Here is a 15841-nt window from a genome sequence, read left to right on the forward strand (position 1 = left end):
AGGGAGGGCTCTATGGGCGCTATATGGACCCGGGGAGGGAGGGCTCTGTGGGCTCTAGGAGCTATATGGACGCGGGGAAGGAGGGAGGGCTCTATGGGCGCTATATGGACCCGGGGAGGGAGGGCTCTGTGGGCTCTAGGAGCTATATGGACCCGGGGAAGGAGGGAGGGCTCTATCGGCGCTATATGGACCCGGGGAGGGAGGGCTCTGTGGGCACTAGGAGCTATATGGACCCGGGGAGGGAGGGAGGGCTCTATGGGCGCTATATGGACCCGGGGAGGGAGGGCTCTGTGGGCACTAGGAGCTATATGGACCCGGGGAGGGAGGGCTCTGTGGGCACTAGGAGCTATATGGACCCGGGGAGGGAGGGAGGGCTCTGTGGGCGCTAGGAGCTATATGGATCCAGGGAAGGAGGGAGGGCTCTATGGGCGTTATATGGACCCGGGGAGGGAGGGCTCTGTGGGCACTAGGAGCTATATGGACGCGGGGAAGGAGGGAGGGCTCTATGGGCGCTATATGGACCCGGGGAGGGAGGGCTCTGTGGGCACTAGGAGCTATATGGATCCAGGGAAGGAGGGAGGGCTCTATGGGCGTTATATGGACCCGGGGAGGGAGGGCTCTGTGGCCACTAGGAGCTATATGGACCCGGGGAGGGAGGGAGGGCTCTGTGGGCGCTAGGAGCTATATGGATCCAGGGAAGGAGGGAGGGCTCTATGGGCGTTATATGGACCCGGGGAGGGAGGGCTCTGTGGCCACTAGGAGCTATATGGACCCGGGGAGGGAGGGCTCTGTGGGCGCTAGGAGCTATATGGACGCGGGGAAGGAGGGAGGGCTCTATGGGCGCTATATGGACCCGGGGAGGGAGGGCTCTGTGGGCGCTAGGAGCTATATGGACCCGGGGAGGGAGGGAGGGCTCTATGGGCGCTATATGGACCCGGGGAGGGAGGGCTCTGTGGGCACTAGGAGCTGTATGGACGCGGGGAAGGAGGGAGGGCTCTATGGGCGCTATATGGACCCGGGGAGGGAGGGCTCTATGGGCGCTATGTGGGATCTGTGGAAGGAACGCGGCTGCTGCTCTGCGCCCGTTCTCCCCCAGTTCCCATGGCAACAGGGAAGAAGGCGCTGGAAGGGGCGGAGCTGCGTCCTGCCGGGGCGCGTGACGTCACGCCGTTTCAACGTCCTAGCCGGCGGCCTCTCGTGAGGTGACGTTGGGTCGCGGGGGAAGCTCGCTGGCGGGAGGAGGGGACCTGAGGGGCGAGCGGAACCGACCCGAACCCGCAGCTCGCCTCAGAGGGCGGGGTCAGGGGTCAGTAGAAGAAGCTGCCGCCGCCTCCTGCACTGGGTCAAAGGTCGGTGGAAAGCCCCCCCCCCCTCCGCTGGGGTCAGAGGTCATCCTAGAGCCACCCTGGGTCAAAGATCAGTGGGGGGAGCCCGCCCTCCATCGCTGCTGGGCCAGGAGGTCACTCCAGGGTCAGAGGTCACTCCGGTGCCCTGGGGCGAAGGTCACCGTGGAGGGCGGGAGGGTGTCCCTCCGCCCCTCTCTCCCCAGTCCCTTAGGACACCCCCCAGTTGTGGGCTTCCCCTTCCTCACCGGTTGCTGCTGCAGCCTGGCCGGGGGGGGGCCTGAGCCGCAAGGCAGGCCCCCTCCAGCCCCCCTTTCAGACCAGTGGTGCCGCTCCGAGCCAGAAAGCCCCATGCTGGCGAGTTAGAGCCTGGCTGCGACTAGTCCAGCCCTTGCTCCGCAGCTCCTGGTGGAAGGGACGGGATTGCCCCCGAATCCCCATCCTGCCTCCACCGAGCGCCGTGGAATTACCCAAATTGCTGCTAGCGAGCAGTTGTGAAAGCAGCTTCTGGTGGGTCAGCCCCTTCTGATGCCGCTAAAAGCCTGAGGCGAGCGAGTCCTGCTCATTGGACCCGGCTGCATCACCAGCCTGTGTTACGACAGAGATGACATTCGAGGCTGCGTTGGCAGAGCAAGGCTCAGTGTTTGCTATCTCTGCCCCAGAAGCCATGTGGAGGAATTGTGTTAGGTTGGCAAAGGGGCTTGGTCGCAGTGCAGTCCTCCATCTGGATCCAAAGGTGTCACGCTGCGGTGTCGTTCGAGGGTTAAGTCCAACAGCCCCATGCAGTCTGCTCTGGAACTCTGTGGTGAGTATCGCTTCCCAGTTTGAGAGATGCATGAACTGAGCAGGGGACAGGGAGCCAGAAGCCAAGAGGTTTTTAATCTCAACTCTGACCCGGACTCTGTTGGTGGCCTTGGACATATCACTTAAGCCGGTCAAAAGAGGCCACTCATCCACGATGATTCAATTTCTGGGTGCCCAACTTGAGGTCTGCTTTTCAGGGGCACTGAACATCTCCCAGTGACTCTGCAGTTGTAGGTGCTCAGGATTATGCAAATTAGGCCACAGTGTGTCAGCTTGTACTCACAGATGTTGAGGAGCCTAAAATCAGTGGCTAGTCTTAATTTCTCAACCTGTCTGCCTCCCAGTTCCCTATCATTTGAAGAGGGAGAGAAATGTCTTGGAAAAAAGCTTTCCTACCCTATGACGAAAGGCATTATATAATCGCCAGGTAGTATTAGTGGTCGTAAATTTTGAAAACCATTGAGTTAGACGGTTCAGCTTCCTCCTGTCTAAATCATTTTGTACAGCATGGAACTGCAGTGCAGATATAGGCTTTTAAAGTGAATCTTCTCTTGCCTACCCATCTAATGGTTCAGTTGGCTGAAAACACCTCTGATGCAACAGAGAAGACAAAACGGAAAGAAATGGCTTTTAGTCATTCCCTTATTATCTTGGTGAAAGCTGTATGTTTGTTTAAAATGTGTTCTGTGCTAAGAAGATGAATGAGTGACCCTGTTTGCCAGGCTACTGTGAGGAAATGTTAGGAATCTGCAGGCAGATGGCTAGCAATTGCAATTATCTGAAAACAATCAGAGGAAGAATTCTTGTCTGGAGTATGAAGCGTTATGAACACCATGTTATAACAAAGCTGCTTTTGCCTTTCTTAAATATAACAAATCAGTATAATCAGAATTTCATTTGCTACATTAAACCTTTTCTTGAGTATCTCATAGGTTGCTCTATGTGATGAATTATGTACCACCTTCACTTCTGTTCCTTAGAACAGTCACAGAAGACTTTATGCCAATAAAATCACATGAGGGCATTTTTAATCCAATTCCTAGCTTGGAAATATTTCTATCAGATAATGTGATTAACACATTAGTACTACCTTTGTTACAGGCAGCAGTCTCCTGAATAATAACACACTATAGTATTTGGGCCAAAACTTGAGGTTTGAAGACTAAAGAGCAATAGAAAAGTTTCCACAGGCTTTGATTGTTTTTCTTCAAATGCAGAGTTAATTTTTAAAACCAAACTTTGATCTGCTAGGGTTTGTAACCTGGCAGCAGAGGTGCTAAAATTTAAAGTGATTGTAATCAAAATACGACCACTCTTGATCTGAGATGCATTCAGTCAGCAAAGCATCCATAATGACTGTAAATTGGATTTGGAAACTTGTAAGTAAGTTAAGTTTAAAAAAAAAAAGGGGGGGGGCATTTCACTGTGAGTCTGTGTTTATACTGCTATATCTTGCCTCCCCATTAAAGTATCCTCTGCTTACTTGGGGACAAAAATTATATACTGCTGACTTGATGCCATTTGCTAATTGCATCCCAGTGCAGGAGGAACTACTGCTTTTCTACCCTGGAAAGAGTGTTCAGAACATTTGGCTCGTTGTGTCTAACTAGAACTAATTTCGCTAGCTAACCGCTGGACAAGGTGGGGGTCTGAAGACTGAGTGTGGACCACACCAGTCTTCAAATATGTGAAAGACTGTTAGAAAGAGTACAATGACCAGTTGTTCTCCATGTCCCCTGAAAGTAGGATAAGATGTAATTGGCTTAATCTGTAGCAAAGGAGACTGAAGTTAGATGTTAGCAATCCCTATAGTCAGCAGGTTTTTCTAAGCATTAGAATAAGTTGCCTGGGGAGGTTTTGGAATCCCTATCATTGGAGGTTTTTAAGAACTGGTTAGACAAACTAATACTTAATCCTGTCATGAGTGCAGGGACTGGACTAGATGACCTTTCGAGGTCCCTTCCAGTCCTATGATTCTATGAAACACCTGTCAGGGATGGTTTAGGTGTACTTAGTGCTGCCTCAGTGTGAGGGAGCTGGACTAGAGGACCTGTCAAGGTCCCTTCGAACCTTAGTTATCTATGATGACTTATGTGACTCTGGATTTGTGTGTTGGTTTATTCTGTCTTGTGACTGCTTCTGAAAACCTGTTCAGTGTTCACTAGATAAATAACAGTATCCCATTGTGTCATGGCATGGAAACCTTCTCACAGGAAGTAAATGGAGAATGATGTTTTTGAAAAGGGGATGCAGTCAGTGCACCTTTCAAAATGGTCCTGTTAGACCCTATGCAAAAAGGAAACCCAGCACAAAGCAGGCAGATTGCATTTACGACTGTCTGGATCTCTGCCTTGTCAAATGGCATGGATTAAAGTTTTCATGGTGCTTTGAAGGCTCAAAGTGCTAGATGAATGTTTATCAGGATTATTAGGAGATGGTCACCAGCTTCACGGTATCTCAACAATTTCTTTTCAGACCTGGCTCTCTCAGGCCAGACAGTCGAAGGATTATGCCCTCCCCAACTCCAGCTGGAGCCAGGGCATGATGGATTTGTATAACAGGTTCCTGGAGATGTGTAAAGATGGGACATGGAAAAGGATTCCTTCCTATGGCAATAGTGTTGATCATATACCAGGCAAGGCTTTCTTGTGTGTGTGTGTGTCTTCCTCTGCAATTCTGGATCAAGTATTCACCCTACTTCCTTTATCTTGTCTGGTATGTGTTGGGGTTGCTACTAAAGCCATGAAGAAATGCACTGGTTCACAGGCTTGAGTTTTCCTCCACCAATGCTGGTGTAAATTCAGAATAGTGCTAGCGGGTACTGTTGTAACTGAGGGGAAAATCAGACCCCCTATCTTTACCCTGAGATCCTTTTTTTGTTTTGTTACCACTAACCATCTCACATTCCTGTTGCCACCTCCTGGGTAGAGTGTAAATATCAACCCCAGCTCTGGCAAACAATGTCTGTTCACTCTCCTATTTGTAAGTGCCTGTTCTGGATCAGACCAATGAGCCATCGTGTCTCTGACAGTGACTAATAATACACCCTCTTTCTCCTATAGCAAATAACTATGCAAAGATGGTAGTTTCATCCCAACCCCAAGCAGCTGACGGCTCAGTTTAGATCCTGAACCCTGAGGGTTGATATCTGTTATTATGCCTCTATCCAGCTAGTGTAACTCCGGAGAATAGTTTCTTTATTTCTGTCCATGACTAATCTTTTTGAATCCTGCCCCTATAATATCTTGTGTCCAGCATTTCCAGAAGTCAGTTACCAAATGTAACATCATAAAATTCCCTTCCCCTTAAATTTCCTTGTGTATTTTGGTTTGGATCTAAACATTCCCCTTCCCTCTGTGCAGTCCAAACTGCAAATGTTGTGGTTATCTGTTTCTCCTGCAACCGTCTCTGTGTTTCTTTCCACACCACCCTTTAGGCATGGAATATGCTTCCAGTCTGCCAAACTACTGTCCCCTCCTGCAGACTCATGTCCTTGGAGGCGCCCATAGGAAATGAGTCAATAATGGTACATTAAAAACAAAAAAAAACTCTTTCTTCCTTGTCTCCCTTCCTCTGAGCTTCCCATTGCATCCCGTGAACTCTGGGCCTGTCTGTGTTTTGTGGCTGGCTCAGCAGTAAGCGCATTGTCCCAGCTTGTCAAAGGGCAAATGTAAACATTTCACCTGGGTTCTAGTGCAGGAGAACTAGAAAGTGAACCTGACTAGCCGGGCTTTACAGTTCAACCCAATTAAATCTGAAAACCATCCGTAGTGGAAATGTTAGCCTTGTAACATTCTGACTCGTAATAATCCATGGGGTCATTAGCCACACACGTAAGGGATTTAGGCCCAGATCCACAAAGGTATTCAGGCTCCTAACGTCATCCGCTGAAATTTTCGTGCATCTGAGCCTTCGTTTTTAGCCTGGTGCTGTGCCTTTAACGCCTAACAGCTCTGCACCGTGCCACTCATTTGTTGTCACTTTTCTTCCACCCGACTAGAATCGCTGAAGCTAGCGCCTGAAAAGGAGCAGAAGGAAACCCGCCTCTTCTCCAGAAACATGGATACAGAAGGACTGGGCTTCGAATATGCCATGTTCCTTAACCCATCTGAGAAAAGGATGGTGTGTCTGTTCCAGCCGGGCCCCTATCTGGAAGGGCATGCGGGGTGAGGAGGTCCCGTTAATTGTCCTACCGGAGAGTGGTGATCCGCTTAACTGCAATTGACTGGGGTGGGAGAGCAGCAGCACTCGGGAGATCATGTTCAACCCTTTCTTAGGTCACCTTCCCAATCTGCCTTTCAGGTTTGCCCATGGGGGCTCCACGGCAACGATCATTGACAGCACTATTGGGGGCTGCGCTATATTTGTTGCTGGCAGGGTGATGACTGCTAACCTCAGTATAAACTACAGAAAGTAAGTAAATTAAGGCTTCTGTCTAGCCTCAGGACTTACCCATAAAATTAGGGCGCCTACGACAGTGCAAAGAGACTGTAAGTGCTTCGGGGCAGGGCCCATCTCCTGGGTCAGTGTTTGGGCAGCACCTAGCGCCGTGGGTCCACGACTAGAGGTCAGATAATGATAACGTCAATTGCATCCTGCTCTGGAATGGTTTGACAACTTAGGTACTCTTACGTTTATAGCCCTGTTCATTCAGAAAGATCTAAGTATGCTTCCAGCTCAATCAATGTACTACTGATCGGGCACTCGGGAATCACTCGCCCCTCTACCACATCCAGACAAGCCTTCCTGAGGAACAATGGGCTTGCAGTTAAGGCACTGGATCGGGATCTGGGTTCAGACTCCCTTTAAGACCCTGGGAAGCCACTAGATCTCTCTGTGCCTCTGCTCCCCATCTGTAAAATGGGGACATCACCTTTCTACCTCACTGGGGTGTTGTGAGGATAGTCACATCCTCCTAGGAACTCCTCAGAACAAGAGCTGGTTAGCTTCTATACTCAGTAGAGCGGTGTGCTATCTAGGATGGCTCTGCAGGCACTGAAGTGACCGCGTGGGTGAGGATGTGATGTCAGAGTAAAAGCTGATGTTAAGAACCACTGCTTAGACTGTCTATGCTCGCTGCGTGATAGAGCTTATGTGTTAAGACTGTGTTCTCAACTTTAACCCGAGCTTAATGAAATTCTCTTCTAGGAAATTTTGGATTGCTTCCCCCACCACTAAAGTGCTGCCACCTCTGGGGTGGAACACGGTGGCTGTTTAACAGCTCGCAGGTGTGCTACTCTATGGCATAGGACAGGAAGTGGAATCTCACTAACAATCAGCTGTTTTCTTCTCGCAGCCCCATTCCGCTGGGCTCGGTGGTCTTGGTGGACAGCAAAGTGGACCAAGTCGAGGGAAGGAAAGTGTTTCTGTCCTGTCAAGTCAGGAGCATCGATGGCCAAACGCTTCATGCAGAGGCAACCGGTAAGGATCATGTGGCTGGCTTTAATAGATGAAGCAGAACCTGTGGACACTTGGCCCCTGGGCAGTCAGGTAGGGGGGCCTCAGACTTTCTGTCCCAGTGGAGATAGCTTTGTGTGGGGAACAGAAACGGTATCTGGTATAACGTGTGCCTTCCCACACTGGTACCTGGACATGACCACAATGAATAAACTCCTTGTGACGTGGAGTCCTGTTTGCTTCCCCTCCTCCCCCATCTCCAAGAACCATCTGTCTCTAGGTGACCCAGTCTAGATGCTCTGGATGGGTCATCATTGAGGGGTGAGCCAGGGCCTTGTACTCTAAAAGCACCAGCCTCAGCAGCAGCAGGCTCAAAAGTCTGTGAACCAACCACTAGAGGGCAGCAAAGACCTATCAAAGTGCAGTGCTCAGTGCAACCTGCTAGCCAGCCCTGTCCCATTGAAGTCAGAGCAGCTTCTCTGGTGCAGGGCTCCTCGCTAGCAGATCATGCTGTAGGGTTGAGGCCTTGACCTGGTCTCATCACTGTGTAAGGTACAGGCTGGCTGAAGCAGTAAGGAAATACCCAGCACTGGCCCTTGCTGCTTGCTTTGCAGGGACCGACTGCAGCTCTAAGCCTCTGTCCCTTTCACAACCTGGGTGGAAGCTGCAGGGTCCCCCTACATGTACTGCCCTGGAGAGCTGTCAAAGGACAAACCGCTTGGCAAAGCGGAGCGAGGTGGGTGTCTCCAGAAGAGCAGTTGTGCTCTTCCTGTCTGAGAACAGTCCTGTGCCATAGATTGCAGAGCATAGGGCAGACACTTCCTCTCCCTTTGAAGTCCCGGGCCCTGCACACACATGGCTCTCCGGTTGCCATGGCTGTTCTGAGCTGACGCTTCCATCCTTTCTTCCGTCCTGTTTTAGCCCTGTTTATCCAGCTGAATTCCACAAAGTCCCTGCAGCAGCAGATGAGCTCCCAGTGAGTCGTCTTGGCCTGTCGGATGACCAGGCTGCAGCCGAGCTCACTACGGCCTCTCCGGTCGCTAATTCTCTGCTCTTATCTCTTCTGTTCTGAAGAGAGAGCTCTGCCCTGGACTTCTCCTGAGTAACAGTGATATGGTACAGATTCTTCTGCATTCATCGACTTTGGGGGGGCCTCTCTTAAGGCCACCTCTGCCCATTGGGCTCCACTACAGCTGTTGTGTCGTCCCACCTTCAGCTGGTCAGTCAGTTTCTGATTAACCTCCGAACATGAAGGTCCCATTCTTTGCCTGCTGTACCGGGAACTGCTGATGGGAGTTGGTGCTGTCTATGGACTTCAGAGACAGTGAGCTTTGCATGTTATTGTGTGTTATCAGGTGTTTTATCAAAGGACAAATGTGATAAACCCTTGGTCAGCCATTTCCTGCACTGCAAGCATGTAGATTCTCTCAGGTCCTACACATATTTCTTAATGTTATTTCCATTTTGTCAGCCAGCCCTCTTGTCTGCTAAGGAAACTTGCGTGCTATCTTGTGATCCAGCGTGCTGTCTACCCTTTGCAGCATACGTGATCTACATGCCTCGGGATGGGTAATGGGTTTTGAAACCTTATGCGCCAGTTCACCAGTTCAGGTCTAGTTCTACTAGACAGGGTGATCCAGACCCAAGTTGTATCTTATCCTCTTGGCTGTGACCCATTCTCCTTTAGCATGGAGAAGTGTTGGGGGGAATTTGGCTTCCATGCCTAAAAGGAGGTAACGTGGAACATAATTTGTCCCTGTCATTGGAACTTAGTGGACAGATCTGTTTAGTGACGCGCGAGCCAGAAGAGAAACCGGCTCCTGCTCTCCTAAGCTCTGCAGAGCCAACTCAGGAATTAAAAAGTAGATCTGAGTCTGATTATGGGATAGATCTATGGCATTGGAAGGCACTATCATGGAAGAGTCACCGCGAAGTTTTGCAGAGACATTTTTAGGGCTGATTGAAAGTTTTCAGTCAAAACCTTTTTCTTTTTCTTGGAAAATCGGGCCTTTGATCAAACAAAACGTTTGCAGAATGCCTCTGCTTTCCACAGCAGCCTTAAGTGTTTTCCATCAGAAAATGGAAGGCTGGAATGGAAATGATTTTGATGCCGAAATGCCGTTCTGTATGGGCCAGGATCCCCAGCCAGATTACGTCTTCCATAATGCAGCGCAGCCATGCAGCTGCCCTGAAGTGGGGCCTGCCTCACAAGGAGACTAGAAGCGTGAGGCATCACAGTAGCATTTCACAATCGCTCTATTTTGTTAGCAACAGATCTTAGTCAGGCCAAATCTCTTTCCTCTTTAGCAGCTTCCTTCTCCAGGGCCCCAATCCTACAATGAGCAGATCTTGGAGCACCAAGTTTGCTGCTGATGTGTGACCTTAACAATCAGTAGCCAGTGCACGGCCTTCTTTCCTTTGGGAGTGAGCTGTCATGGAGGGGTGGGAGGGAGAGGAGAACAGGATGGGGGAAGGCAAACTCCTGGATTCCCTTCTGAACTCTGCCACTGCCTCAAGTGATCATGGGCAAGTCACTTACCTTCTGTGCCTTGGTTTCCCTACCTGTAAAATAAGGGTTGATCAAACTCTTCTGTCCTGGGAGGAGAACAGTGAGGGTTAATTTATCTCCGTCAAGCTCTAGAGGTGCTAATTATTTATAGTAGATCTTTAGTTGCGTCTGGGATATCAGGCAAAGAAAACATTAATGGAGGCAGAGGAAGTAATATATACAATCTTATTTATTTTTGAAGTTAACTCACTGCAGTCTTGCTACATTAGTGAGAGAACAGAAGGTGTTTTGCAGAAGCCTCCTGAGGAGTTTGCTTGTAGCTACCCTTAAAGCTAATCTTGAATGGGATTTGAATTTGCTCACTAAAGAGTAGCAGTGATTTTTGCCTGTGCCCGCCACTGAAAGTTTGTGTTTGTGAGACCCAGGGATTTACACTCCTTGCTATGAAGGGGAAGGCTTTCAGGACAACTTTAAATCCTGAGGGGAAAGGGTTTGTTTGTCTTTTAAACATCTCACCTTGTGGGAAATCTAACCTCAACAGTGTTGTCCTGATAGTATTGCTTCTCCAATCCTGCAGCTGCTCCACTTCTGCAACTAGATGGAGCTAATCAGCTGTAGGAGCTTATCCCGGAACCGAGTGAAGGAGCACTTTCTGTTCTCAGTCCAGGCAGATCAAAGAACTCCCATATGTTTGGATGGGGGGCGTATGTATTTATTTTAAGTTCTGTAAATGAGCATTCACTGCCAGTAACTCACATACTCTGTGGAGTCACAATGTGAACCAACAGTGGGAGAACTGCCCACAGCTGGCACCATGGAAGTATTAGGGTAGATTGGGCTCTGGCATCTCTGCCATGGTGCTGTTTATCCCTGCTCGGTCTAGACACCAGCATGGTTTAAAACTGCCTGAACCTGAGCTGTGTCCACACTCCTCCAACTACTATACTAATGGTGGGAGAATGCTTCTAAAAATTGTCACCTTAGACACAGCCTAGTGCAGAGTCCTCCATAGGAGAAGCAGAGCATGAAAGTGACCAGGCTAGGTCCACCTTCAGAACTGCTTGAAGAACAAAAGAAAACACAGGGCAGCAACACAGCAAATCGGATCAGGTTGTGAAACTGGAATAATTGTTAGGCTCTCAGTGCCGAGAATGCTGGTAAGGAAATCTCTCAACAACTGATTGAGGCTCAAACAGAAGGACTCAATCGGGCTGTGACATGAATTGATTTATTGTTCTTCACCCAGTGCGCAGGGTTTAAAAACTTGAAATTTGCTCTCTCAAATATCCCGGTGCCTGGGTGGGGAGTTCATCTTGGTTTTGAGTTGGATTGTTATCTTGTTTGTCACTGTTTGGAGCATCTCCATTTGAAGGGATGGTTTCTGCAATCTAAAAGGGGCATGACCAATAAAGAATAAAGATGTTTATTTTAGAACAGATATGTGCTGGTCCTTTTTATTTTTCTTTCCCCTCTTGCATGGAACTGTGGCCTGGTGAACCTTCTGAACAGCATTGCTTTCGGGTTGTGCTGTTCTGCAGTAAGCTGCCTGGAGAGGGGTGGGTTTGTTTTTAATAATAATTAGGGGTTTCCTGGTCTCTGTTGCTCTCTGTTGTTATTGCAGAATCACCTAGAGGCACCAGTCAGGTGCTGTGCAGACACACAACATGAAGATGGTCCCCGCCCTAATGAATGGGCGTAAAGTATAAGACGAGAGAGCAGTAGCTACCTGGCTTTCTTATGTGTACTGCCAGCAGTGCCCTCCCTCCTGCCAAACGCTCCGGGATGTCTTCTCTAGGTAATACATCACAACCCTAGGACTCACCCTAGGGTAGAGGTGGGCAAACTACGGCCTGCGGGCCGTATGCGGCCCACGGGGCTGTCCTGCCTGGCCCCTGAGCTCCTGGCCGGGGAGGCTCGCCCCCGGCCCCTCCCCTGCAGCCACGCCACCGCGTGGGCAGTGCTCTGGGCGGCAGGGCTGCGAGCTCCTGCAGGGCAGCATGGCGGTGGGGCTGGCTCCGGCCAGGCAGTGTGGCTGCCAGTCCTGCTGCTCTGAGCAGCATGGTAAGGGGGCTGCGGGCGGATGGGGGGGGGGTGTTCAAAAGGTGTGGGAGTCCCAGGGGGCCTGTCAGAGGGTGGGGAGTTTGGATAGGGGTCAGGGAGCAGGGGGGTGGGGTGGGGTCCTGGGGGGGTGGTTAGGGTCAGGGGGTCTCAGGAGGGGGCAGTCAGGGGACAAGGGTTGGGGAGGGTTGGATGGGTCCGGGAGTCCGAGGGGGAGCAATCGGGGGAGGGAAGTGGGAGGGGGTCGGATAGGGGGCGGGGCCAGGCTGTTTGGGGAGGCACAGCCTTCCCCACCTGGCCCTCCATACAGTTTTGCAACCCCAATGTGGCCCTCTGGCCAAAAAGCTTGCCCACCCCTGGATTGCCAGGCTGGAGTGGACCCAATGTCCAGCTAGCCCAGTATTCTATTTCTGACAGTGGCCAGCATGACATCTGAAGACAGCATCCGAACCCCCCAGTAGCAGATGTGGGATAATCTGCCTCCCCCATCGGCTCTCATTCTGATCCCTAACAAATAGATTCATGAATCCTGAAGCACAAGGCTTAACCTCCCTCCTAAAGTGGTTGATCCTATGAACTATACTAGCTCTGGCCAGTCCTGTTAGCCATGTCGGTGGCCAGTCCCTCTTAGAATCTACGCGATTCAAAGTGTGATCATCTCTGGCCTATGCTATGCAGACTAGACCTAGCCTGACTGACACACAGGGCTGTCTGTGCTGTACCGGGTGCCCCCTCACTGCCAGTAACTGGAGGCACTTAACACAGTTGTAAAAGCTGGAGTAAGCGCATCCCCACCTTTGTTCTTCTTTCTCAGAGGCTGATCCTGAGGGGAAAAAACAAACATTTGTAGCCTTGATCAAACATGGGGGAGGGTCCGGTCTGCACCAGCCTTTCCACCAGCATTGAATTACTTTGTGCACCAGCAGGAGAGTGAATTTGTGTGGGGGGGTGGAGGGTGAGAAAACCTGGATTTGTGCTGGAAATGGCCCACCTGTTGATCACTTTAGATAAGCTATTACCAGCAGGACAGTGGGGTGGGAGGAGGTATTGTTTCATATTCTCTGTGTGTATATAAAGTCTGCTGCAGTTTCCACGGTATACATCTGATGAAGTGAGCTGTAGCTCACGAAAGCTCATGCTCAAATAAATTGGTTAGTCTCTAAGGTGCCACAAGTACTCCTTTTCTTTTTGCGAATACAGACTAACACGGCTGTTCCTCTGAAACCTGTCTTTGTGTTAATTGGGTCTCTCTTAACTCAAGGTACGAAGGAAGTATAGTGACGATAAGTCCATGCCCAATTGTTTCCCCGCACACAGCACGACGAGGAAGGTAGTGCTGCCTAGGGGATAGAGCACCCAAGTATGACAAAAAGTGCTGGGGATTATTATTACTACATCGTTATTACATGCAATAAAGGCCTTGTCTACGCTTAAAAGTTTTGCCGCATCAGCTGTGCTGGTAGAATTAAAGCAGCAGCCCTGCCTTGTGTAGACTCTAGGACATCTGTCTAAGTGCCTATGCTGCTGGAGTGTGATCCGATTTGGGGACGGGAGGTAAGCCAGGCTGCTCTCAAGTGCCCTATAATGGTATTACTGTGTCCACACTGAGGCTTTTATCAGTATAGCTACAGTGGTACAATAGCAGAGCCCATCCCAATGTAACGTAGAACAGGCTTAAGCCTTTTGTATAAGCCTGCGTCCACACTAGGAAAAAGGATACTCCCTTTCCCACGTGTTAACACGCTAAACCCTAGCGAAGACAAGGCTGCTTGTAGTTTTCACCTGTGTTAGCAGATCCTGGTAAACAACCGGGGAGCGTAGGGTTTATTCTCGACCGGTTAATGCGTGGCAGAATGCCAGCCACCCGGGCGTTGCTAGGATTTTGGGGAGAATGAGGAAATATCTGTATTATTTGCTATGAACACGGTGTACAGCTCTGTGTGTGGTAGGGTGGGGTAGGACAGATTACTTGCTATGGCCTTAGATCAAAAGCAGCTGTTAGGGGAGCCAAGCAGGAAAGATTAAACAATAGCCCCAAGACGGGACCATCCCTATGGACGCTGGAACACAATAGCCAGGATTAGAGCCATGAAGAGGTGACTCCAGCTGATGTGGCTGCACCTCCAGAAGTCCCAGCGACACACCCAGGGGAGCGTGGCACCATTGAGAACGCAGTAACCTAGGCAGGGCTTTGCCGTGTGGCTGTTCCCGCCCAGGCTAGGCCAAGCCAGGTACCAATCGCTGGCGATAACCCCGCAGTGAAGACGTACCGTTGTCGATGTCAGCAGCATTCTTGGTGCTGTGCAATACACCCAACTAAAGACACTTCCGTCACCAGAGCCAGAGAACGGAGGGTGCAATGGGGAAGCAGGAGGGAGGAAAACAGGACGCTGGGAGGATTTTATTTTAATATATTAAGCCGCAACAGCGTGTTTTTTAGGCCAGAGCTGAAGCGGGAGATGGTGGTGGCTGGTAAACAGGGGTCGGATGGCGCTCAGCATGGAAAAGATGTTCTCTCCTTGTCAGGCGCTTTCTGGTACTGCTCCATGGTCTCCCAGGGGAGCAGTGGACTTGTTTTGACCAAACTGGGGAAAGGAAGTTGGAAAGCAGGGATTGGGTTTGCCTTTAAACCTCTGGGGCTTGAGGCAAGGGGCTGCTGGGAACAGCGGATCCCTTTCTGGAGCAGGCCAGCAGATGGGAAGCTGGATGGGTGTGACGATGATTGCGTCGGAAGCTGGAGGTTGGGAGTTAGAGGCTATTGGCTGTAGGTGGCGGGTTCAAAGCCGGTTCGGGTGCATATGGACTCTCATTAAACTCCCTTCTACCATGCTGCCTATTTAAAAAAACCCTCACCAGTGGCTAGGCAGCTGCCGTGCTGTGAGTGCGGCTTTCTATGCAGGCTAATATTGTCTCATTGTCTAATTTCCAAGAGGAGTGGGGCACCTCTGAACATGGGTCAGGCTTCCCCATCTGCTGGACTTTATTCACCTGCTGTCCTACACATCGAGTGTAAGCCTTTTGGTGCAGGGGCTGGCTCTGTTCTGGGCTTGTGCGGCACCTAGCAACGGGCCACTCTGGTCTACCACTGAGGGGAACCGCACATTTAGAGAGCAGTGCCTGGTGGGTTTTCAAAGGGTGCCTAACTCCCATGGAAAACAGCCCAAAGGCTTTGTACACAGATGACCTGTTTCACCGGGGCATCTTTCCTGTGTACCTGGCAGCAGCTTAAATGCTTGGGCCAATGTTCAGGGCATGTGAAGCCAAAGCTGAGGAGGTTCGTGCTTATCCTGGGAGTGTTTTGGATGAGGACAGAGGTTCGGTGCTTTGGGAAATCCCATTAGGTGCCTCTCTGCATCTTTAGGCACATAAATACCTTTGTAACCTGGCCTTGGGGCGCAGCTGTGATACAAATAATAGCAACTGAAGATTAGAAGCATAGCAATATCCGGCTGGAAGGGACCTCGGGAGGCCAGCTAGTCAAACTCCCTGCACTGAGCCAGGGCCAAGTAAACCTAGAGCATCCCTGATGGGCGTTTCTCCAACCTGTTCTTAAAAACCTCCAGTGACAGGGATCCACAACTTCCCTTGGATGCCTGTTCCAGAGCTGAACTACCCTGAGAGTTAGAAACGTTTTCATAATCTCAGTCTAACCTAAATTTCCCTGGCTGCAAAGTAAGCCCGTTGCTTCTTGTCCTACCTCCAGTGGACCTGGAGAACAACGGATGGTTCT

At 50.4% G+C, this 15841-nt stretch overlaps 1 protein-coding gene across 5 annotated transcripts; it reads left to right on the top strand.

The window, feature by feature from the left end:
- Nucleotides 1-1222: 1222 nt before the first annotated feature.
- LOC125625840 (acyl-coenzyme A thioesterase THEM4) lies at nt 1223-13155 on the top strand. Of its 5 annotated transcripts, none has more exons than XM_048828376.2 (7): nt 1223-1349; nt 2006-2148; nt 4623-4782; nt 6148-6313; nt 6450-6560; nt 7444-7568; nt 8466-11491. In XM_048828376.2, the coding sequence occupies exons 2-7, from the start codon at nt 2011-2013 to the stop codon at nt 8522-8524; spliced, it is 759 nt and encodes a 252-aa protein (XP_048684333.2). In that variant the 5' UTR covers nt 1223-1349; nt 2006-2010; the 3' UTR covers nt 8525-11491. The 5 variants fall into 5 exon arrangements, 4 of the variants coding, with proteins under 4 accessions (XP_048684333.2, XP_048684334.2, XP_048684332.2 ...); XM_048828377.2 differs by having other exon boundaries at nt 1247-1349; nt 2009-2148; XR_007353649.2 differs by lacking the exons at nt 1223-1349; nt 8466-11491 and adding exons at nt 11675-11848; nt 12529-13155 and having other exon boundaries at nt 1362-2148.
- The last annotated feature ends 2686 nt before the right edge of the window (nt 13156-15841 follow it).

This window comes from Caretta caretta, chromosome 24, assembly GCF_965140235.1.
Source record: "Caretta caretta isolate rCarCar2 chromosome 24, rCarCar1.hap1, whole genome shotgun sequence".
Taxonomy (NCBI): domain Eukaryota; kingdom Metazoa; phylum Chordata; order Testudines; family Cheloniidae; genus Caretta; species Caretta caretta.